Genomic DNA, 22704 nt, shown 5'->3' on the forward strand with positions numbered 1-22704 from the left:
TGAGCATGTTAGAATGCTGATGTCATTTTGCTCACAGACCACTATTCAGGTTTAAGTTATTTCTCTGATAGAGTATGCCTGTCCTTGCACACTTTGTTGCCATCATTGAGCTGGGGTTGTCCTCTTGGATTTCTTTGTACCACTTCATAAGATGTGATGAAACACAAAGCAAGACTTTGCTCATGCCAATGCTGTTTAACGATCCTTGACTAATTACATTGTAATTGGTGGTGGTGACTACTACAGGCACATGTGGCGTATTCTTTTAAATATTAATGTAACACCAGGCTGAAAAGTAATGTTTCACTGCCCTCTGTGGTTGATAGTTTGGTCAGAAGCGTGCTCTATAGCACCAGTAACCACACCCAGCGGTGATGTCACAGTGTATTGACACACCCTGACTTCTACATTACTGCATCGAGGTGAGAAGTTGAACCCCCGGAGGTCTGCAAAAACAAGACTTTCAGCTGCTGATAAGTTGTTTCTTAATTAGAGCTGTGATTAAATGGGCTCAGGGTAAGATGTGTGTAACGGTGTATGTATGTATGTGTGTGTGTGTGTGTGTGTGTGTGTGTGATGTGTGTCTACATGAGTGCAGGGAGGGGATTGTACCATAGAGGGAAAAGATGACGGGGAGGACTTCAGACGTCTGCTGAGTGCCATGGATATTCTGTGTTTCACCCCAGAGGAGCTAAACAGCATCTACAGACTGCTGTCCTCCGTCCTTCATCTGGGGAATGTCTACTTCCAGCCACACCAGGTCTCTCTGTCACACACACATACACACACACACACACACACACACACACACACACACACACACACACACACACACAAATAGGTCATCAAAATGCATTAAGTTTCACAGTTGAATGATATTGATGATGTTGATAGATGACGGTAATAATGAACGTGTGGGCCTGTGTGGGCGTGTGTCCCTGCAGGCTGAGGGTCAGGAGGTTGCGTCGGTGGTGAGCGCGCAGGAGATCAGGGTTGTAGCTGAGCTGCTGCAGGTCTCACCTGATGGCCTGCAGAAGTCTGTCACCTTCAAACAGACAGTAAGCGGAACACCCTTACACACGTAGATATGGTTAAATATATTCTAACCATTAAAGAGATGTTGGCAGATAACGGATGCGTTTGATCCCCCTAGGATACAGTAAGGGAGAAGATCTTTACTCCACTCACAGTGGAGAGTGCTGTGGATGCCAGGTGAGTGAGTCTGAATATAGAATCTGTTAAATTCAATACTATTCGCCTACTTCTGCATGGAATAACCTGAAATAAAAGCCTATCTGACAGGCTTGTTTGAAGGTTTTTTACGGTCCTCATTTAAAAATAAAATCATACCAGGAGACTACTGAGAAGGAGTGAAGAGTCTTTGATATTCTCTTCCCATTCTTGGTAGAGGCATGTGAGGACAAAGGACGTCAGGGCTGGGGGAAAGATTTTTCAGATGTCCTCTGTTTCCATAGGAACCGGGTTTTCTGTTTCCATAGAAACCTTATTGTGTGTGTTTCATAGAGATGCCGTTGCCAAGATCCTGTACTCGCTGCTGTTTAGTTGGCTGACAGAGCGCATCAACAGACGGGTCTACCCTCGCAACGAAGCCCTCTCCATCTCCATATTGGACATATATGGATTTGAGGTCAAGCTAAAGAATGATCTCGCTCAAAAATGTTACCGCGCTGATGCGTCTGATCTGACCTGTGTCAACGTAACTCCCCCACTTCCTAATGTCTCCTCTCTTTACCCACCAGGAGCTACAGGTGAACAGTTTTGAGCAGCTGTGCATTAACTACGCCAATGAAACGTTGCAGTTCTTCTTTAACAGGGTCATCTTCCAGGAGGAGCAGGTCAGGGAAACTACAAGTTAACATTTGTATTCACATAATTGTGTTTTCCCAGTGATTTGCGTGTCAAAAGACATCTGGGTTAAAAACAGTCTAAATATGGTTGAATATTCAAAGTATGAAAGAAAAGCATATAGGACAACAAGGTATAATCATGGGACAGGTCCTAGCTGCACATTGCAATATAGTCATTCAGTTAAGTAATTGGGTTAGAGTCAGCTTTTGACAGTTTCCTGTTTTCTCTGTGATTTCTCTGTGTTTCTCTATGTATACAAGAATGTAAGAGGTAGGGTATTAGAGAAACCTTATTTCCACAGATAGATTTCTCCCGCGGGAAGCCGGTTTCTTGGCCACATATATGCGTAATAATGCTTCTGAAACAGGATGAAAGGAATGATCGTCACACGTAGCGATGCATCCTCGCATTCAAAAACAAAGTTTATTCAAAGTCTGACTAAAACGGAAACTGACTATTATTTGCCTCTACAAGTGGACTATCAGTGAAAACTGTGAAAAGACACATTTAAGATCTAAAGAAAAGCTATCAGAAACGCTCTCATAAACCCACGAGCTCATTAAATCTCACACAATATAGTGGACCCAGCAATACTTCAGCTGAAGTCAAACCTGGAAACAACAGTGGAGTTAGAAGAGATTTACATACACCAACCTGATGGCCTCTTGTGCTATGTGAGTAGGAGGAGTACATGCGGGAACAGATCATGTGGCAGCAGCAACCCTTCAGCCACAACCAGGCCTGTCTGGACCTCATCGCTGCTAAGCCTCATGGGATACTGCGCATACTGGACGACCAGTGTGGCTTCCCTCAGGTACATCCACACTTGTTGAACTAAACTCTTCATCCCCTCAACCAATAAAACGTTATAATAAACACAGCTGATATTGGAAGTGAATTGGGAATATGATTGATTAATACAAACAGTACTTAATTAAACCTCAGACTCCTGTGGCGAGCATGTGTACTTAAAATGAAGTTAGGTTAGATTGCAAGAAACCTTTGAAATCATTATTTAGGTGTATTTTGAAAAAAGACAACATCTGACTCATGTTTCAGATATTCATACTTCAGTTTTGAAAAGAAATTGATTTAAACATCTCACTTATTGAATAGCAGACTAAGGTATATTGCAATCCAGTTCTGATCAATACAGAGAGTGAAATATGAACACAATATTACACGTGTTTGTGCTGTAGAGATTTAGTTTTCATGGCTCACCAACCTTTAACCGTCTCCATTCATCACTAGGCAACAGACCACACCTTCCTTCAGAAGTGCCACTATCACCATGGAAACAACCCGCTATATGCCAGGCCAAAGATGCCACTGCCAGAGTTCACCCTGAAACACTATGCTGGGAAAGTCACGTACCAGGTACATTTTTCTTAAGTTTTTATTTGTAACTATTTAAGATGTTTCACAAAAGAAAAGGAAAAGCAAACATCAACACAGCATGATAACTAAAGTAGGCTATAAATTTCTCCTGTCCTAATGTCCACCAAATTGCTTCCATTTTCTTGAATTTGTAAACGTGTTACGCACATAGATTCCAATCCCCCAAAGCCAATCCACCTCTGATATTTCTACATTTGCTTACTTTTAACTGATTGATTCTCATTGGATATACCTTGTTTTAGTTTCTTTACATTACATGCCCTCATTCGGACATAGTAGTAGACATAGTTTACTCGCAACTCCAGCAGAGACCGGGAAAAAAAACAGTACGCACTGCAGATAGTGAGTTGTGTGAGTTACAGAAGCCTACCCTCTCTGGCAGACTAACCACTGCTGGGCGATGGAAACTGGTCACTAACTGTGCGCCACTTGTGATTTTTCCCGGGAATGTCGGCACAGACACAAAGTTCATACTCTTTGGTAATACTGCAAATGCAAGGGCTTTCATCATTATTTAATTATTTGATGATTATTTAACAGGGACAATGGACAGTCATTGACTGTCCCAGAACTAGCTCAATAGCTAAATTTCATCAGCAGTCCCTGGGCAGGCAAATCGACAAAGGAGTTATGGCAATTAACTAATTTGAGATTATTACTTTCAATTCTCCCTCTTGGATTTATGAGCTCAGGGCTGTTACACGTTTGTTTGTCCACTGTTAAAATCCTGGTTTGTTCTTTTATAATGATTTGTGGTGCAGGTGCACAAATTCTTGGATAAGAACTTCGACACGGTCCGCCAGGATGTTTTGGACCTCTTCATCCAGAGCAAGAACAGAGTGAGATCTTTTTTCTTATGACTTGCTCTCTCTTTTTGTTTTGTCTTTATTCCTCAAGATCTTCAATTACATTTAAAATATCATGATTGTTACTCATCATCTTGTATTGTGGTGGTGTGGCACAACACAATTGTATGTTTTGACTTGTGCTAACTATTTAGTAATTATTGTTTTGAGTTAGGAATACATTTTTAGTTGACATTAAGTTGAACTAAATACTTTACTCATTCTGCTGTTTGGAACTCATCATGTACCACATATTATATAACAGGATATTCAGGATTAACTGTTCACGCTTACGTGTGTGTGTGTGTGTGTGTGTGTGTGTGTGTGTGTGTGTGTGTGTGTGTGTGTGTGTGTGTGTGTGTGTGTGTGTGTGTGTGTGTGTGTGTGTGTGTGTGCAGATGGTATCCAGCTTCTTCTTAAAGCACTCAGAGTCTGGGTCTCAGCGGCGGCACAGCAGCGCGGCTCGCCGTTATCAGGCCAACACGGTCAGCGCAAAGTTTCAGAGCAGCCTGCAGGAGCTGCTGGAGAAGATGGAAAGGTTTGAGTAAAACATTTTACCTTTAGGACAATGTGTAAACCTCTAACACATTTTTATAACATCAGTGGAAAATGGTAAAGTTGGGTTCCAAACCGCTCCCTTTTTGCCACTGAGTGGTGTTATAATTGCCTTCCTCCAACTCATTTGAGTGTCCAAATTGTTAGTGTAAAATGTCTGCACTCTGTAGTGCCCTTATACATTCTCACATTAATATTAGTTAATGTATGTTTTCCTCCTGAAAAGGTAGGCATGTAAGTGTTCAGAATGTACTGCGAGGTTCTGCAAGATGTAGAGAGTGTGTATACAGTAATTAGGGGACTAAGGAATGAGTGAAAGAGGGAGTGTTATGAGGATTATGGCCTTGTGCCTAAATAGACAATGAGTACTTACTGTAACAATGTGTTGTGCCTTGCTGCACCAATAGACTAAAATAATTAGAGATCAGTTCTGGCAATCTTATAAGCCTCCAATATCAGTGTTTGTAGGAGCCATTTATCTTGGAAAGATACATTTTATTTGTTTAATTTGACATTGTCATGTCTCTTCTAGATAAAAAACAGAGGCTTCAGGAGATCTTTCAGTCTGAATGCTACATATTAACGGTCCTATGACATGCTGCTTTTTGGATGCTTTTCTATAGGCCTTAGTGGTCCCCTAATACTGTATCTGAAGTCTCTTAGCCGAAATTCAGCCTTGGTGCAGAATTACAGCCACTAGAGCCAGTCCCACAATGAGCTTTCCTTAGGATGTGCCATTTCTGTGTCTGTAGCTTTAAATGCTATTGAGGAGGAGAGAGGGGGGGCAAGGTGGAGGGTGGGGGTCTGGCCTTGACCAACTGCCATTTTGCTAGTTTGAAAGCCATGATGTCTCTCTCTTTCTCATGGGTGGGCCAAATTCTCTGGGCGGGCAAAGCAGAGAAAGGGGAGGTAATCTTGCTCCTTATGACCTCATAAGGAGGAGATTCCAGATCGGCCCATCTGAGCTTTCATTTTCTCAAAGGCAGAGCAGGATACCCAGGGCTCGGTTTACACCTATCGCCATTTCTAGCCACTGGGGGACCATAGGCAGGCTGGAGGAATGCATATTAATGTTAAAAAAACTCATAAAGTGAAATTTTCATGCCATGGGACCTTTACCAGTTGTTAATATGTAGCATCAACTGTAAAAAAAAAAAAAAAAAAAAAAAAAAGAAAATGCCATGCTCTACTGATTTCTTACTTAGTTGGTTTCCTCTCATTTGGAGAGTTGACTTCCTTGCGCTGGACTAATGTACGAAGCCTTTATCAAATCATTCATTTATCCATCCGTTCGTTCTCATCTATCTGTGACAGGTGTAACCCTTATTTTGTGCGATGCATCAAGCCAAACCATCATAAGGTATATTTGCAAGTTGGATAATGTGTGCAGGTTTGCAGTGGGTTTGTTTTGCATTTTGATTGAGCCATCACATACAGCCCATCTGTATTTTTATGTATTTGTAGGAGCCAGGAGTGTTTGACATGGAGCTGGTCAACACTCAGCTACATTACTCTGGCATCATGGAGACCATCCATATCAGGAAGGAGGGTTATCCAATCAGACTGCACTTTCACACCTTCCTAAAAAGGTTGGTTACTTACTAGTCTTCATCTTAAGTGTATTTGAGGAGAAATGTAAGCTCTGATTGAACCATGTAAGCTAAAATATAATCAGACTATCTCAGCCTCCTGTTCAACTTTCTTTCCTAAAAAGAATTGTTTATTCTCATTACAACTCACAAACCTTTAGCTTGTCAGTAATTCTTTACTCTTCGTCTACTCTACTCTTTCTTTACTCTAATTCTTACTTCTTTCTGGCAAGAGTACAATTCACACACCAATTTCTTCATGCTGAAATAGCCATCTGGCACTTGCCAGCTCCCGCAGTAGGAAAGCAACCGAAACCAATTAATGTCACAGCCCCTCTGACCACTGGCTGCCAAAGTATTCTGACTTACAGTATTACAGGAAAAACTGTTTGAGAGTCCAACATTCGCAGTCAATTAGATTTACACTAAAACTACTAAATACAAACAAATACCTAATTACTATAACTCATAATACCCACATTCCCAATTAGCCTCACACTAGGTCTCTCAGATTCACAGCCAATAAGTTTTACATTCACACAGAGTTTAGACACATGTTGCAGCCTTGGATTTTTACCGATCTTTGTTCGCATTTACTCCAGAATTTATATTGGAGTGTCATTTTAAATGTGTGCGTGGGCATGCACAGGTATAAAGCCCTGCTCTGCCTGAAGGATCCTCCACCTGCAGACGGAGAAAACTGTGTCAACATGCTCCACAAGCTCACTCCGGTCAAGAGCGGCTCGTATCAGCTGGGAGTCAGTAAGGTGAGCTCTCTCAGTAACATACACTTGTACAAAATAAGGTTGAATGACTCAAACATAAGAAATAAATACTGTGATACTGATGTGTGTGTGTGTGTGTGTGTGTGTGTGTGTGTGTTAGATTTTCCTGAAAGAGGAGCTGTATCAGCTGTTGGAGGGGAAGCGTGACCGTGTGCTGAACATCGCTGCTGAGACACTGCAGAGATACACCCGTGCATGTCTTGTCCGAAAGAACTTTGCCAAGTTGCGACAGAATGCGACCAAGTTGAAAGCTCGCTGCAAAGGCTACCTGGCCAGGTAATGTTCACCTGAGGTCAGCTTTAAAGTGCTCATATTATGCTTTTTGGCTTTTACCATTTCCTTTATTGTGTTATATATCTTTTTGTGCACGTTACAGGTGTACAAAGTGGAAAAGCCCAAAGTCCACCCCAAAGGGACTTACCATCTCCAACAGAAAACACTGTTCACAAACTGCTCCAAACAGCTCTATTGTAGTCCAGCCTTTACTTCCGTGACGAACGTGCGTCACTTTGTAACACACGTTATAATGCTTGCCTAGCTGCTAGCATGGCACTCCCTCATACTCTGCAACTGACAAGCTAGCAGTGCTTACTGCGCATGTGCGACTCCCAACAAAGATGGTACAGAAGTGAGATGTCTCACTCTGTAGCTAAAACAGAGAGCTCAACACACAGGGTGAAAAGATGAGCTGCAGCAATGTGTAGTACAACAAATATATGGTGTTTTTTGAAAATTAAATCATGTAAACCTATTCTGGTACAACCTCTAAATACAGTTATGAACCTGAAAATGAGCATAATATGATCACTTTAACTAAAGTGGCAAACATCTTAGCTAAAGAAGGATTTGGCTTACCATGTTGTTTTATTTGATTATCATTGCACACGTACAAACTGAGAATTATTCTGTTTTTATATACATGTGTAAAAATACATGTAGAAAATAGAGAAAGAAAAATGAAAAAATAGACATGAATTTATTTTGAAATCTTCCTGGAACCAAGTGCTCAGGGTGAAAACCAATCGTATCATCACCTTATTCCTGGGAGTTGACTCTTGGGAGCTTTAGAATCAGAAAAGGTTTTATTGCCACAATAAGTACACGTATTGTGGGAGAGGGGGTTTAAGAGTCATTGTCAGTTGGTGAGGGGAGAGGTTCGAACAGTTTATGTCCGAGGTGAGAGGGATCGGCTACAATCTTTCCTGCCCGCCTCACCTTCCTGGAGGCGTACAAGTCCTAGAGAGACGGCAGATTGCAGCCAATCACCTTCTCAGCAGAGCGGATGATACGCTGCACTCTGCCCTTGTCCTTAGCAGTGGCAGCAGCGTACCAGATGGTGATGGAGCAGGTTTAGCTTTCTTTAATGGTAACACCCTGTCCTGCTTGAGTCTGGAGTTTCAGTCTTGAGCTTGGCAATTTACGGTTTAGTGTTTGGTTTCAGAGAGCCAAATAGGTCAAAGCTTATCACAGACAACCTGCTTCTTTTGTCCTTCATGTGAGGAGACAGGGTCAGTAGAATCAGAACATACTCATCCATCAAAGGTGATACATTTCTCACTCACTGTTAATCTGCCAAAACCTGGAGACGTGATGCAAATTTGCATTTTATTGGAATGTATAAAAATGACTTGCTTAATGAGGACGATAAAATGGCAATAAACGCAAGGTCAAACCTTTTGAATCTGTAATGATGCTTCAGAGATTGCTGGTCACGCTTTGATGAATTTAGGGAGACTATAACTGACTACAAGTGTGATTAACACAAATCTTGCCTCACCAAGACCTGCTCTAATTGCAGTGATAGACGTTATGATAAAATGTCATGCTGAGTCCTTCAACGTATTTCTCTTATTTATTTTTCACTACTCTCTATCTGTATGAATAATCCATCTTCCATTGTCAATGCTTTTCCTGAACAGAAAAAGGTTTGCTCTGAGGAGGAAGTACCTCATCAGGCTCCGCTCTGCTGTGCTGCTCATCGTCAACCGCCAGCGTTACATGAGGGTATGCGCACTGTGTCATTTGCAGTATTTGTGTTTCAAAAATGAATAAAAGAAAATGAACAAATGTGTGAAGTGTGGTACTGTTGTCTTTCTGTCAGACAGTGGTGGAGCCTGCAAGGAAGGCAGAGGAGGTGAGTGAGCGTGTGAAAACAAGTGAAAGTGTCTGAGAGGGACAAGAGTCACAAAAAGATGAAGATGTTGAATCAGTGTGTAATATAAAGTCTTTGTGCATGTGTGTATTTGCAATGTGTGTAGGATCGCATCAACAGAGAAGTGGTAAATGTAACGACACTGCCTATTCCTGCTGATCTGGCAGTTCTGCTACAGGCAGCCTCAGGTGTGCACACACACACACACACACACACACACACACACACATACACACACATACATACATATAGGTGGGTACAACAATATTTATTGTCGTATTTCTGTTGTAACACATGGCCTGCTCGGTGTGTGTGTGTGTGTGTGTGTGTGTGTGTGTGTGTGTGTGTGTGTGTGTGTGTGTGCGTGCAGGTGGTGAAGAGCTGCACTGTGACTGCTTGGCGGTGGTCCAGGCTCCTAAGGTTCAGGTTGACCCCCAGCTGACTCTGCCCCTGGATATCAACAACTACCTCATGACACACTACATCCGGGCCATATTTAGGGTAAACACACAAAATGAAGACACAGACAGAAAATCTACACTGTGTGAACACATGAATAAAACATAAATTGACCTTGGTGAACTTGATTGGACCCAGGACAATGTTGTTGCAGTGCTTCATCCATGTAACTACATTAAAAAACAGTCACTGTGTATAATCTATTGTAAGCAGTGTGTGTGTGTGTGTGTGTGTGTGTGTGTGTGTGTGTGTGTGTGTGTGTGTGTGTGTGTGTGTGTGTGTGTGTGTGTGTGTGTGTGTGTGTGTGTGTGTTGTAGGAACCGTTGTTTGGGATGCTGACAGCCCCGCTGGAGAGTTCACTGATTCGAATGGATGAGGAGCTAACACAAGGAGCTCTAAACGTTTTCATTCTGGTACATGTTGCATTCACATGCTGCTGGGAAACTCCAGTATGCCGGACCTTCAAGTCACTGCTAATCAGCGTTACGTCATGAAATCAAACCCAGGAAAATGACCTGCAGCTTAAGCTTAGCTTTACCACCTTGATTGGTTGCGTCAGTTAAAACCAGTTAATTAATTAATAATTTAGGAGAGCCTTAATGTGAAATGTACAACGTGAAACGTTTTTTTGTGTGCTTACTGTACATGTGAACACATACAAAATCAAGGATTCAGACTATTCTAACTGTAAGATATATCCATATATTTCAAGCAGGCCTAAGCATGATGTGAAAAGCTAAGACCAAGGATTTATAGGAACGTTTTACAACCTTTATTAGTGTAATTTGACTTAGTAAGGTAAGGTTACAGAATGTGTTGTAAATGCCTTTGCTTTTGATAGATACTAAGATTCATGGGTGATCCAAACTTGAATGGGGCTCAGGAGAATCTATTTGGGAACTATATTATCCAGAGAGGACTTGCCAATCCCAGCCTGCGAGATGAGATCCTGGCTCAGGTAGCCAATCAGGTGAGGCTCAGTTCGTTTTCTTAGCCGGCGGGATAGAAATTACAGTACAAGCCCAAATAAGACTTTTTATCTATTGTTGCACATTATCTCCTTACTTTCTCCTCTCCTCCATTAGGTTTGGAGGAATCCTAACATTTTGAATTCAGAGCGTGGTTGGCTCCTCTTGTCCTCCTGTCTCTCTGCCTTCTTGCCCTCTCAAAGGCTGGCCAAGTACTTGCTGAAGTAAGAAACACAGTCAAACAGTTAAATATGTTTACTTTATAGTACATGGAAATGGCTACGCAAAAATTACACAGTATATTTATTACCTGCTTTTCTGTGCATTGCCTGTGATTCTTGTACATGATTTCAGTACTTTTTTACTTCAGTTTGTATCTCTCTGTGCTTGTTGTTGTTGTTGTTGTTGTTGTTGTTGTTGTTGTTGTTGTTGTTGTTGTTGTTGTTGTAGGTTTGTGTCTGACTACGGGCCGGAGGGCTACGACTGTGTGTGTCAGCACCGTCTGCTTCAAGCTCTGCAGTGGTTGAATGTCGGGCCAGAGTATATCCGGACATACCCACCCTGTCTACTAGAGTGGACCGCCAATCGCAAGAGAGCTCACACTGTTCTGCACATACACTGTTTCGATGGTAAGAACACACACACACTACACATGTAGCCAAGAGGGGAATTTAACTGATTTTATTTTCAGATCAAGTTGCAAAAATTTGGATGGACAGAAATGAGAGCATAATGTGATCTGTTTACTCAAAATCTGCATCTGTCTTTTTTTAGTGCCTTTTCCTCGAATAAATTTGTGTTATGGTCTAAATCATCATCACAGGCAACACTGCACAACGCTTATATATGCAGATAACATTAAAAGCACACATCAGCAATATGTGTCAATATTAAAGTAATGTACATTGTGAATTTGAAGCCCATTTATGTTGACTCCCTGTTTTATCTGAGCTGAGTCAGTGTGTGCACTATCCAGCACGGAGGAGTTATCTGTCTCTCGTTTCCTCCTCTCATCCAGCTAATCTCTCCTCTGGCCTTTTGGCAAGTCTACTGAGGATTAGACAACACCTGATAGTCACTCTAGTTCCCTGGCTTTGTTGTCTGTTTATGGATGCTGATGTCAGTGTAAATCATCATAGGCAGACTGGAGAGAGCGCTATCAACTTTGTTTTCATAGTCCGAATGAAACGTATCTTAATGCATTATAAGATGAAAAAGAAAGCACCCCACAACATTTCAAAGTTCTACTTTTTGTTGAGTAACTGTTGTATGTCAGAGGCTATTTGTTGATCTAAAGTGTTGTCTTTGCTCCTGTAGGTGTGTCGCTCCTGTGTCCCCTGCACTCCTGGACAACAGGAGAAGAAATGGCCAAAGACATCTTACAACACAGGTATCATCTTACTGTAAAACATAAGAACTACGCACATGGATTGGATTACGGAGAAAAGTTGAAAATAGGAAACTAAAGGAGACGTTTTAGTGGAACTGTTATATCAAGTTGTTTTTAAACTTTATTTGGTTTTTGTGCATATAACCAAACATATTTTGTTCAGTCGTGACTCTTAAAGTCATAGATATAAAAGGAAGCGGAAACATAGTCATAATAAAGGAAACAATAATAAAACAGTCATGGCTACAGGTGTCCACCATCAAATACTTACAAATCCAGTATCTTGAATCAGTTAGGTCATAAACTATTTCTTCTGCCATAAATCATCCAACTCTTCCATTTATGAATGAAAACATTTTCTCTCACTCTTAGCTGGTAAGTCATTTTTCCATAGTGTAAATTTCTTCTATAATTTCTAACCATTGTTTTATAGTAGGGCGTTCAGTCTTGTGCCAGTGTCTTGTAATTGCATTTTTGCTTTTGATCAATAGTATCTTGGCTAAATATCTATCATCTATTTCATCATATTTGTAGATATGAGCATATTTGTGTGCATTATTGTATTTTTGTGTGTGTGTGTGTGTGTGTGTGTGTGTGTGTTTGTGTGTAGGGGTGTGGTGGAGGGCCGTCAAGGCTGGTCGGTGCTGCTGAAGGAGCCGGCTCAGTGGGTGGAGCTAGAGGGCTCAGACTACGTTCTGGACTTGATGTCGGACCTGGAGCTTCCTGCTGACTTCCCCAAACACAGCAGCTACTTCATCATCTCTGCACAGGAACCAACCAGAGTGCGGCCCAATGCCAGCATGTGAGACACACATTTACTCAATACATAAAATGGTGCTATAGTTAATTTTGAGGTACTTGTACTTCAGCAAGCAAGCAAGCAACTTTACTTTAGTATTTCCATTTTATACTACTTTATAATTCTACTCCACTACCTCAGAGGGGAACAGTGTACTTTTTGCTCCACTGCATTTATCTGACAGCTGTAGTTACTAATTACTTTTCAGATGAAGATTTTACATTAAGAAACATGATAATCTTATAAAATACAAAACAAAACCCCTTTATACAAATGCATTGTCTACTTGGAGCCCCAAGTCACAGGTTTCAGATGTCTAAGAGTTGGTAGCAGCATCTTAACTTTTCTAAACTGTTTAAAGCCCAAAGAGGTCAAATGATCCAATATTTCACCCAAAAAAACGATTCCAAAAAATGAATAGGAATTTGTGTAGCATTACGTTATTTCTTCTTTGCTACCCCATTAAGTTGCACAAAACTACCTAACCGTTGATAAAGTAGTTACAATTAGCTCCATCTCAACCAGCTACGAGTTACAGTAAATGTTAACTATGCATTGATGCATTCATATTAACAATCTAATAAAGTTATATATGATTATGTATCAGTCACAGGGGCCATGTGCTTTTACTTTTGATACTTTAAGTACATATTGCAGATAGTATTTCTTCCACCACTGAGAGGCTCAAGGACCGATGAAGATGGTGTTATGTTTTTTTTTCTTTTCTTATTGTTTCACAGAAGCCTGTTGGGTGGTGGGTTTGACATGAAGGATGATGGCATATCTTCAGTCATACCTGGCTCTGTTGGACATGGTACACATTTAAGCATAAACATATGAACACTGACACACATTGGGTTGATTTTGATTACAGTGGACGATGAAGTGCTCTCTTCTCCTCTCACAGACTTGGAGCCTCAGAGAGGGATGGATCGTTATCTCGACAGCCTGTTTGACCCTGTACTGTCTGAGGGAACTGGAGTAAGTTACATAACTCACTCACACTGACACTCTTGACCATCTGAGAGGGGATTCCTCTGTCAACCATTTGGTTACTGTGCAGGTCATGGAAAGCTCTGTACAGCTCTGTTGTTGTTTTTTAGCATAGAGTGAACTCACATCATAATGAGGATTCCCGTTTATTTTTTCATATACATTTATATTTTTATAAAACTTTTTTGGCATTAACAGAGGTGGGGGAGAAATAAATAAATAGATAAAAATATCAATTCAAAAGAAGAAAAAAAAACGCATGTATAAACTAAAAACAAGCAAAAATACTAATAATACATTAGTACAGTAAATTAAAACAAGCTTCTTGTCATTCATATACTAAACAACAGTCACAATTACATGATAAAGTTTGTCTCATATATGTATAACATGTGAACAGTACAGGTGAACTGGTTTCTACAGATCTGAGTCCTTTTTTTCAGGCTAATCCCCTTTAGCTTGGAAAATAAAAAATCTCATTAGAGGTGTGACGAGATCTCGTCCCCACGCAAGATTAAACGTGACGAGATTTCTCGTCGAGGTACAAAGTGTCTTGCGATATCAATACACAAGTGCAGAGCAGCAGCCTTGAAATTAGCATAGAAAATCCCCCGCCCGTTCTCCAAAGTTGACTCTGAGTTTACTTTAGCAGAGCAATAGTGGAATAAAAAAAGCTGCCTGTAAAACCGAGCGTTAGAACATTAGAGAGTACTGCCTCTCTCCCTCTCTCTCTCTCTCCCTCTCCCTCTCTCTCTCTCTCTCTCCCTCTCCCTCTCTCTTGGCTGAGACACACACGCGTCCGCAGCGTGCAGTTCACTGTGGCGCTGTCTAGCGCAGACCACTCTCTTTCTCTGTTAAAATGAGTCGGGAAGTGGACAGCAAAAACCTAACTTTACTTTTAATGATATTAAACAAAGAGAAATGTTCTCACTTCATCCTCCCTTCGGTCATAAATCGATAGCTACTAGAGTATGAAGGTAAATATGGTGCAAAAAGGGAGAGCTTGTAGAATACAATGTGAGAACTTGCAGAACAAAAAATCTGAACTTGTATGTTAAAATTTGCACTTGTAGAAAATGTTCACACACCTGTATTCTGAATGTGAAGTTACAGAAAAAATATTCACAAATGTGTAGATTGATATTTACATGAACACAATGACAGCTGCAAACTTATAATGCAACATTTACTCGTATACTTTTTTTTTACTCTGGTTCATTTTCCATCACAACCACAACTCAGTGATTACAACCTCTCGAATCTGTCACTGCAACTTCACATATTTGCTCTCTCGCATCACAAAGTGGCCAATCTGAGCATCTCGACTTTCACAACACTCTTGACGATACATTTGGTGCAAAACTTATTTGTGGCTGTGGAGCTCTGAGCTAACAGAACGGGAAAAGCCTTCTTTCTATCGCCAGATGAGGGACAACTCTGTCCGGCTTATTTATGTAGCATGGAAACTTGGTCGAATAGCATGCTAGCGTTAGCTAACTAGCAGCCAGCCCGCTTCTAAATAAATACCTTTTAATTATCTAAACACTTTTTAACAGTCAAACTAAAACACTGGCGGTGAGCTCCAGGGCCTGCAGCCGCAGACGGACCGTCATCAGTGGGGATCGACCAGCGTAGCAACACTGCTTTTGCCAGAAAGCTTCGCTGCCGACCTCGACCTGCAGTCGGAAACAATAATTTCTGCAGAATTCATTGCTGCCGAAAATTGCATCTAGGTAGCAAGGAAATGCTACTACAGAGTCTGATAAAACATTGATGTCTCTAAACCTTCTAAAATCCTAATCATTATTGATGAACATGACAAAGAGATTTACTATTGCCTAGTTTTTAAACAGTACTTTGCCTTATAAAATCATTATTTTCCCTAGTGGATGCAATTCTCGGCAGGGATGCGAAACTTGGCACCTGTTACCCACTGATGACGGTCCGTCTGCGGCTGCAGGCCGTGGAGCTCACCGCCAGTGTTTTAGTTTGACTGTTAAAAAGTCTTTAGATAATTAAAAGGTATTTATTTAGAAGCGGGCTGGCTGCTAGTTAGTTAGCTAACGCTAGCATGCTATTCCACCAAGTTTCCATGCTACATAAATAAGCCGGACAGAGTTGTCCCTCATCTGGCGATAGAAACCCTGATTTTCCCATAGACTGTATATAAGAAGGCTTTTCCCGTTCTGTTAGCTCAGAGCTCCACAGTCTAAGTCCACAGGTACAAATTAGTTTTGCACCAAATGTATCGTCAAGAGTGTTGTGAAAGTCGAGGTGCGCAGATTGGCCACTTTGTGATGCGAGAGAGCACATATGTGAAGTTGCAGTGACAGATTCCAGAGGTTGTAATCACTGAGTTGTGGTTGTGATGGAAAATGAACCAGAGTAAAAAAAAAAAGTATACGAGTAAATGTTGCATTATAAGTTTGCAGCTGTCATTGTGTTCATGTAAATATCAATCTACACATTTGTGAATATTTCTTCTGTAACTTCACATTCAGAATACAGGTGTGTGAACATTTTCTACAAGTGCAAATTTCAACTTACAAGTTCAGATTTTTTTTACAAGCTCTCATGTTTTTTTTCTTTGTATGACTTCAAATTCAGAACACGTGTGTGAATATTTTTTACAAGTGCAAATTTTATTTTTACAAGTGCAAATTAAATTTTTACAAGTGCAAATTTTAACATACAAGTTCAGATTTTTTGTTCTGCAAGTTCTCACATTGTATTCTACAAGCTCTCCCTTTTTGCACCATATTTACCTTCATATAGAGTAGCCTACTTCTTTGTTTGGTGCTGCAATTAATAAAATGCAGAGGAGGAGAAAAAAAGCATCGGTCTTCAAAAAATCATCTGTTGAGTGTTTGATGGTAATTTATTTGTGCTTTAGAACATAATCAATGTGAAACAATAGTAACATAAGCATTATTTCTCTCTGTCTACTGTACAATGACAAATTCAAGTAGAAAACATTTGGTCTCAATGGTCTCAACTACTGCCACAAAACCATAGTTATGTTGTAACCTTGGTTCTCTGAGTGAAGAGTGAAGAGACTATCTCTCCTCCATACATATGGAATAAGTAACAGTGTAACTGTTAGTCATACAGGACAGAAGCCAGTCATTTGAGTTTGTGACAAAACCTTTCAGTGCTCGGTTTTCATTTTGTGACTTTGGATTGAATAAAGGACAATTTTTCTTATTCTTATAAGAAAAAATTCTTATTTCTTATTTGTCTTATTTCTTCATTGAAGTTTTCTGTAAAATAGTGTTAAAATCTCGTCTCGTCTCGATCTCGTGAACCCGATCTCGTGTCTTGTCTCGTCTCGGGGAGCTGGGTGACTTGCACACCCCTACTTGTTATAGTATGCAGCTGTTATTTCAAATATATATATTTCGGGCAGAGTGCAATAGAATATGCAGTGAAAGTGATCCTGGTCAGACCTGGTCAGCCTGGTCGGACCAAGCCTGGTTTCATAGTTGCACACGTAAACATAACCAGTATAAACTATGTGACAGTTTGTCTTTAATACTGTATGTTCCTCATTGTATATACAGAAGATAGGCAGTTTGGGCAGCAGTTAAACAGCTAAGTCAGGTCATTTTCGATGCATTACCTCCGCCACAAATGTTTCACCCCTGTTATGAAAACTACACTAATATCTGCTGATTGTTGATTGAGTTAAATAAATAAACGTATTTAGTGAGGGCAATGGTGCAGTGAATGCTGGCCATGTTGGATCTATCAGTCTTCAGCTGGGACGGCGACGTGGTGAATGTTAGCCGTGCTATCGGATGTGGCTGACAGGAATTAGCATGTATCAGATGTGTTCTACAGACCTCTCCCGCCCAGCAACCTATTACGTTACCCAGTTACCGTAACTGTCACAGCGACTAGATCGCCACGGTGATTTCCCACCCAGGCAACGCAAGGATCTGCTTACGAGGAACTGACACTCTGGCAAATGAAGGGCTTACTATTTAATGAGACATAGCCTACAAACACACACACTCCTGTGGATTTATGGGTCAGTGGCTGATTTCTGATGGAACAGCTGCACAAATAAAAGGGGGATTCCTCTGATCTGATAGTCTAAAGTTGCCCTGATGGCACAAGTAGTTTTATATCTCTCCGTCTGTCTCTCTAGCACTCCTGTTGATATCCACAGTCACAAAATCAGCGAGTTTAAGGAATACTCCACCCAAAATCTATCTTTTGGTATCAAATACTTAACCTGTTGGCTTGAAATGCAGCTCTGAAAGGTATGTAGTTTGCTCCATAGTCTCGCATTGCCAGACCTTCCTCCACGGTGCTGCTGAGGAGGGTCTGGCTAGTCCACACAGCATTCCGGGATGGGAGAAAAACATGCTCTGGTTTATTGGCATTTCTTTAAACCAATCAAAATTGTCTTGGGTGGTGCTAAGCGCTAGACGGAGCAACGGTGCCGCTGCAAAGTAGCCTCGGGAAGGAACTTGTCTTGGTGGAACGTGTACGTTCAAAGGTTGTTTTTGTCGTGCAACAGAAAACTCAGATTGGACAGAGAGTCTAGCTAGCAACGTCATCGATATAGACTATTTTCTCCATAACGGAGAACAGCAGCTTGAGTCAGCTTGGATTTCCACCAGTTACAATGGAGTCCAAGGATTAAACAGAGTCACTTTAAAAAAAAAAAAAAAAACATTTCAGTATTTCTAAATGCACTACTTCCATTATATGTTATCGCCTCCTCGTAGCCCTGAACCTCCACTGAATATAGTATTTTTTAGTGATTTGGTAGTGAAGTGACAGTTCTTTGAAGCATACTGAACACATAGATCTGCTGTGGAGGAGTAAATTCTTCTGCTGGAGTGGTTTGGTTTTGACACTTTTTTGTCATTCGACCGTATTATAACTGTAGTAAATCCAAGCTGAATACAGCTGCTCTCCCCTCTGAAGAAGTAAACTATACTGTCAGAGGTAGGGCTCTGTGAAATACTTAGAAACGATGCCAGATTCCAAAACAATAGAATCAGGATCTTGATTTAAATCAGGAACTATCTGATCAAAGACAAAGCAAACAAGATTACAAATATGACCTGACATTTGCCCGCTTTTCATAGTCTGTGTTACAGACTGTAGCCCAACTGAGGTCGACAGTGATATAGATTTATATTTAACAGTTTAGTTTAAAGTTTCTGCTAATGATATATCGGCCAATATTTTAAACTTGTGCAAGATGTATACTGAGTAGGATTTGTTATAGTTAAGAAGTATGTAATGGCATCACAGTTTCACTGGTCTTTGGCATTTTTGTCCTGCATTTCTTGTTGATTATCAGCCATCACTTACGCCGATATTCATATGTCAGCTAATATACTGATATATCGGTTTGATACCAGCCCTGAGTATTTGATACTCAAAAGACAGGTTTTTGGTTGGGTATTTCTTTAACTGCCCTTGTGTTTTCGTTTCATTCATTTTCTAATCTGATGTAAAGTTCTACTGTATGTCTGTCTGTCTGTCTGTCTGTCCTCACAGGAAGTAGAATCAGCTGCAGGACTATCCAGCAGGATGAAGGGGGCTGGAGGAGTTGGAGGGGGTTGGCAACAGGAAGGGCAGTCAACCGGCCCCCCACCTCCACCTGGGGGTCAGTCAGAAACACAGGCTCAGTCCGAGATCACTCCATTGTTCACTCATTCATTATTTCATGTTTAATTAACACTCAGTAGTTAACTCTTTAGTTGATGTAGTAAATCACGTCATCACTGACAGTTGTACCGTCGCACAACTTTAGTTTTTCCATCTATGAAATCCAACACATTGTACTGTGGGACTGTCAGCAGAATGTAGTGTGCATGCTGTGAACTACCTTCTCCGTTCCATTGTATGACTTGTTGAGGGCTTTCTACATACATTCTGGCATTCAAATAAAATTTGGACAGAGACTCACACTCAAACACTGACGAACCCCAATATCTCCATAAATCGTTATAAAGTGTAATAAAACACACACACTTAAAATCTTAAATGTGTGTGTGTGTGTGTGTGTGTGTGTGTGTGTGTGTGTGTACACAGCTGTGAGAGTCCTTCCCGTGGGAGGCGTGATGTCGCCTCGTGTCGCGGCAGTGACACCTGTTATACCTGGTTTGTATCAAGTGTGAAGAGAAATATGAGAAAAAAAGACATCAAACATAATATTTATCCCTCCTTCCTGTTGACTGTGTTTCTCCTCCTCTCTCCTCCAGATGCCCAGCAGGCTGCTTTGGCCCAGCAGCAGCAGGCAATCATGAACCAGCAGGCCATCATCATGGTAAACCCTCCGTCTGGATCTGCATCTGTTAATCTGTTCCAGCGTTCTTGTTTTGGATTTAATGCGCCATCGTCTTGTTTCTTAGGCCCAGCAGATGACCATGCAGGCCATGGCCATGGTCGGCAGCCCAGTGACAAGCCCCCCCACCTCCCCGATCACAAGTCCTCCCATGAGTCCCCTGCCTCACCACCCTCCCAGCCCGTACACCTTCGCCAGCCCCTACGCTGTCATACCCCCGAGTCCATACATTAACATCCCGCCCAGCCCCTACGCTAACTTCGCTCCCACTCCCTACGCTGCAGCAGACACCCCGCCCAGGCATCCATATCCTCCCCCTACTCGACTGGAACAAACTCCATCGTACCTTCAGGCTCAGCCTCCTGCAGAGCCCCAGACCCAGCCTCAGGCCCCCCACCACAACCCTCAGCCGAGCTCCACTAAATCTAACAAAACGGAGCCAGCACAGCCTAAAGCCAACGCTGCTTCACGGGTCAGTAACTCTGAAACATGTGAGGTAACAGTCCAAGCTGACATATTACATAATGTTCCAGTACTTATTAATTCATGAAAGATGGTTTATTTGGTGTTAACTCCAAGAACAAAAAAAACAACGCTTACTCAGGAAAAATGAAATGAACAAAACAAGACGCAGTTTCCTTTTATGGAAAGAGTGAGTGGTTTATTTGCAGTAAAAATAAGAACTGTGTAGTCGGGATGGTGAGCAAAAGCTGGTTGAAAAAAAGGAAAGCAAGTGCACTTAAAGGTGAAACGAAAATATGTATAACCTTTTTGTAATTAGGTAGTCTCATTAGGATCAAGATCTCTTTTGACAAAGAAAGCTGAGTAGAGAAAAAGAAAAACTGGCAGACAAAACAAAATGACTAATACAAAAAACATACACACATACAAACAAAAGCACATAACAGCAGCAGTGACAATCACTAAATAGAAGTTAAAATTTGGATGAGAAAAAAAATCTCTGGACAGAAGTCAAACTGTAGTGAGGGGTGATGCAGATGTGGCTTTTGCAGCTATTTCTGAGTCTGGTGCAACTTTTCTGTTAATGTTTGAGTTGAGTAGGTTGGTCAGTGTCTGCAGCCTGCAGTAATATAGTTCTGGTGATGTTATTGCTTTTATATAGGGCAATAATTTAATATTTTTCAGTCACATGAATCATAATATGATGTTGTGATGCACAATCCAAATTTTCTCAGATACAATTACGCAGGTACATTTTATTTTTAGTTTAAAGGTCCCATGACATGGTACTCTTTGGATGCTGTTATATAGACGTCAGTGGTCCCCTAATACTGTATCTGAAGTCTCTTTCCCGAAATTCAGCCTTAGTGCAGAATTACAGCCACTAGAGCCAGTCCCACAATGAGTTTTCCTTAGGATGTGCCATTTCTGTGTCTGTAACTTTAAATGCTATTGAGGAGGAGAGAGGGGGGGCAAGGTGGAGGGTGGGGGTGTGGCCTTGACCAACAGCCACTTTGCTTGTTTGAAAGCCATGATGTCTCTCTCTTTCTCATGGGTGGGCCAAATTCTCTGGGTGGGAAAAGCAGAGAAAGGGGAGGTAACCTTCCTCCTTATGACCTCATAAGGAGGAAGATTCCAGATCGGCCCATCTGAGCTTTCATTTTCTCAAAGGCAGAGCAGGATACCCAGGGCTCGGTTTACACCTATCACCATTTCTAGCCACTGGAGGACCATAGGCAGGCTGGGGGAACTCATATTAATGTTAAAAAGCCTCATAAAGTGACATTTTCATGCCATGGGACCTTTAACCATTTGATTGATTGATTCAGTGATTGTAGTTGTGACAAAACTGAACATTAGGGTCCAGTTCAGTGCAACATGAAATTAATTTGTCCACCAAACTTCACAGAAGAAGAAGAAAGAAGAAGAAAACACCACAACAATCCTTGCACATGACAAAATAAAAATAACCATGCAGAATTGCAGATTACACATTTCTACTATCAATAACAGGGGAAATGTGCTGCATCCATACAGTCCAGTATAATGTCCTCTTTCTTCCCTTTTTTTTTTTTGCTCTGACATTGACCTGGCTGCAACAAAATCTCAAGAGACCAAATGTAATGTCCTGCAAAGCCTTGAGTGCAAACTCTCTGTCCTCTCTGTGTGGCTGTTTCAGGTTCAGTCAAGTAAGGACAGCGTCTCTCGGAGGAAGGCTCCAGGCATCCCCATAAACAAGGACACACCAGTCAGGAAGTTTGGTAAGAGAGGGTGAAAGAGAAAACATGAGAGAGTGAGCAAGCAAGAAACAGAGAGAAAGTCCTTTCAGTCCCTTTAACTTAAACTCTTATTTAGGAGAGCTTTACACAGAAGAGTATATAAGAGTTTAAGTTTTTATTTGTGTGTGTGTGTGTGTGCGTGCGTGCGTGCGTGCGTGGGTGTTTGTTTTAGCCCCAGTTGTGACAACTCCTCCGCCCCCTGCTGGAGAGGTGGTGAAGTACTCGGCTCGGACTACAGATTTCGTCGCCCCCAGCCAAGATATTAAAGGTATCTGAATTTAAAAGCTGCAAAATGTTGATGTCACAGGTTTATACAACATGACTGAATGATGATCATGTAGTCGATGAAGTT

The 22704-nt window shown here is 41.3% G+C and overlaps 1 protein-coding gene across 1 annotated transcript in view; it reads left to right on the plus strand.

The window, feature by feature from the left end:
• Positions 1-22704, plus strand: part of myo15ab (myosin XVAb) — a 58331-nt gene that overhangs the window by 18392 nt on the left and 17235 nt on the right. Inside the window, exons 21-51 of the mRNA XM_036000846.1 lie at positions 599-760; positions 945-1058; positions 1154-1212; positions 1525-1648; positions 1761-1856; positions 2552-2683; positions 3121-3246; positions 4029-4106; positions 4511-4650; positions 5982-6027; positions 6132-6256; positions 6906-7023; positions 7142-7317; positions 8961-9045; positions 9143-9175; positions 9300-9381; positions 9564-9694; positions 9970-10065; positions 10494-10622; positions 10738-10844; positions 11071-11249; positions 11938-12010; positions 12621-12812; positions 13550-13623; positions 13717-13790; positions 19323-19431; positions 19860-19928; positions 20030-20094; positions 20180-20584; positions 22253-22334; positions 22525-22620. Of these exons, the coding sequence (XP_035856739.1) occupies positions 599-760; positions 945-1058; positions 1154-1212; positions 1525-1648; positions 1761-1856; positions 2552-2683; positions 3121-3246; positions 4029-4106; positions 4511-4650; positions 5982-6027; positions 6132-6256; positions 6906-7023; positions 7142-7317; positions 8961-9045; positions 9143-9175; positions 9300-9381; positions 9564-9694; positions 9970-10065; positions 10494-10622; positions 10738-10844; positions 11071-11249; positions 11938-12010; positions 12621-12812; positions 13550-13623; positions 13717-13790; positions 19323-19431; positions 19860-19928; positions 20030-20094; positions 20180-20584; positions 22253-22334; positions 22525-22620 (3577 nt within the window). The remainder of the gene's footprint in view (positions 1-598; positions 761-944; positions 1059-1153; positions 1213-1524; positions 1649-1760; positions 1857-2551; positions 2684-3120; positions 3247-4028; positions 4107-4510; positions 4651-5981; positions 6028-6131; positions 6257-6905; positions 7024-7141; positions 7318-8960; positions 9046-9142; positions 9176-9299; positions 9382-9563; positions 9695-9969; positions 10066-10493; positions 10623-10737; positions 10845-11070; positions 11250-11937; positions 12011-12620; positions 12813-13549; positions 13624-13716; positions 13791-19322; positions 19432-19859; positions 19929-20029; positions 20095-20179; positions 20585-22252; positions 22335-22524; positions 22621-22704) is intronic.

The sequence above is a fragment of the Sander lucioperca genome, chromosome 4 (genome assembly GCF_008315115.2).
Source record: "Sander lucioperca isolate FBNREF2018 chromosome 4, SLUC_FBN_1.2, whole genome shotgun sequence".
In the NCBI taxonomy this organism is placed as follows: domain Eukaryota; kingdom Metazoa; phylum Chordata; class Actinopteri; order Perciformes; family Percidae; genus Sander; species Sander lucioperca.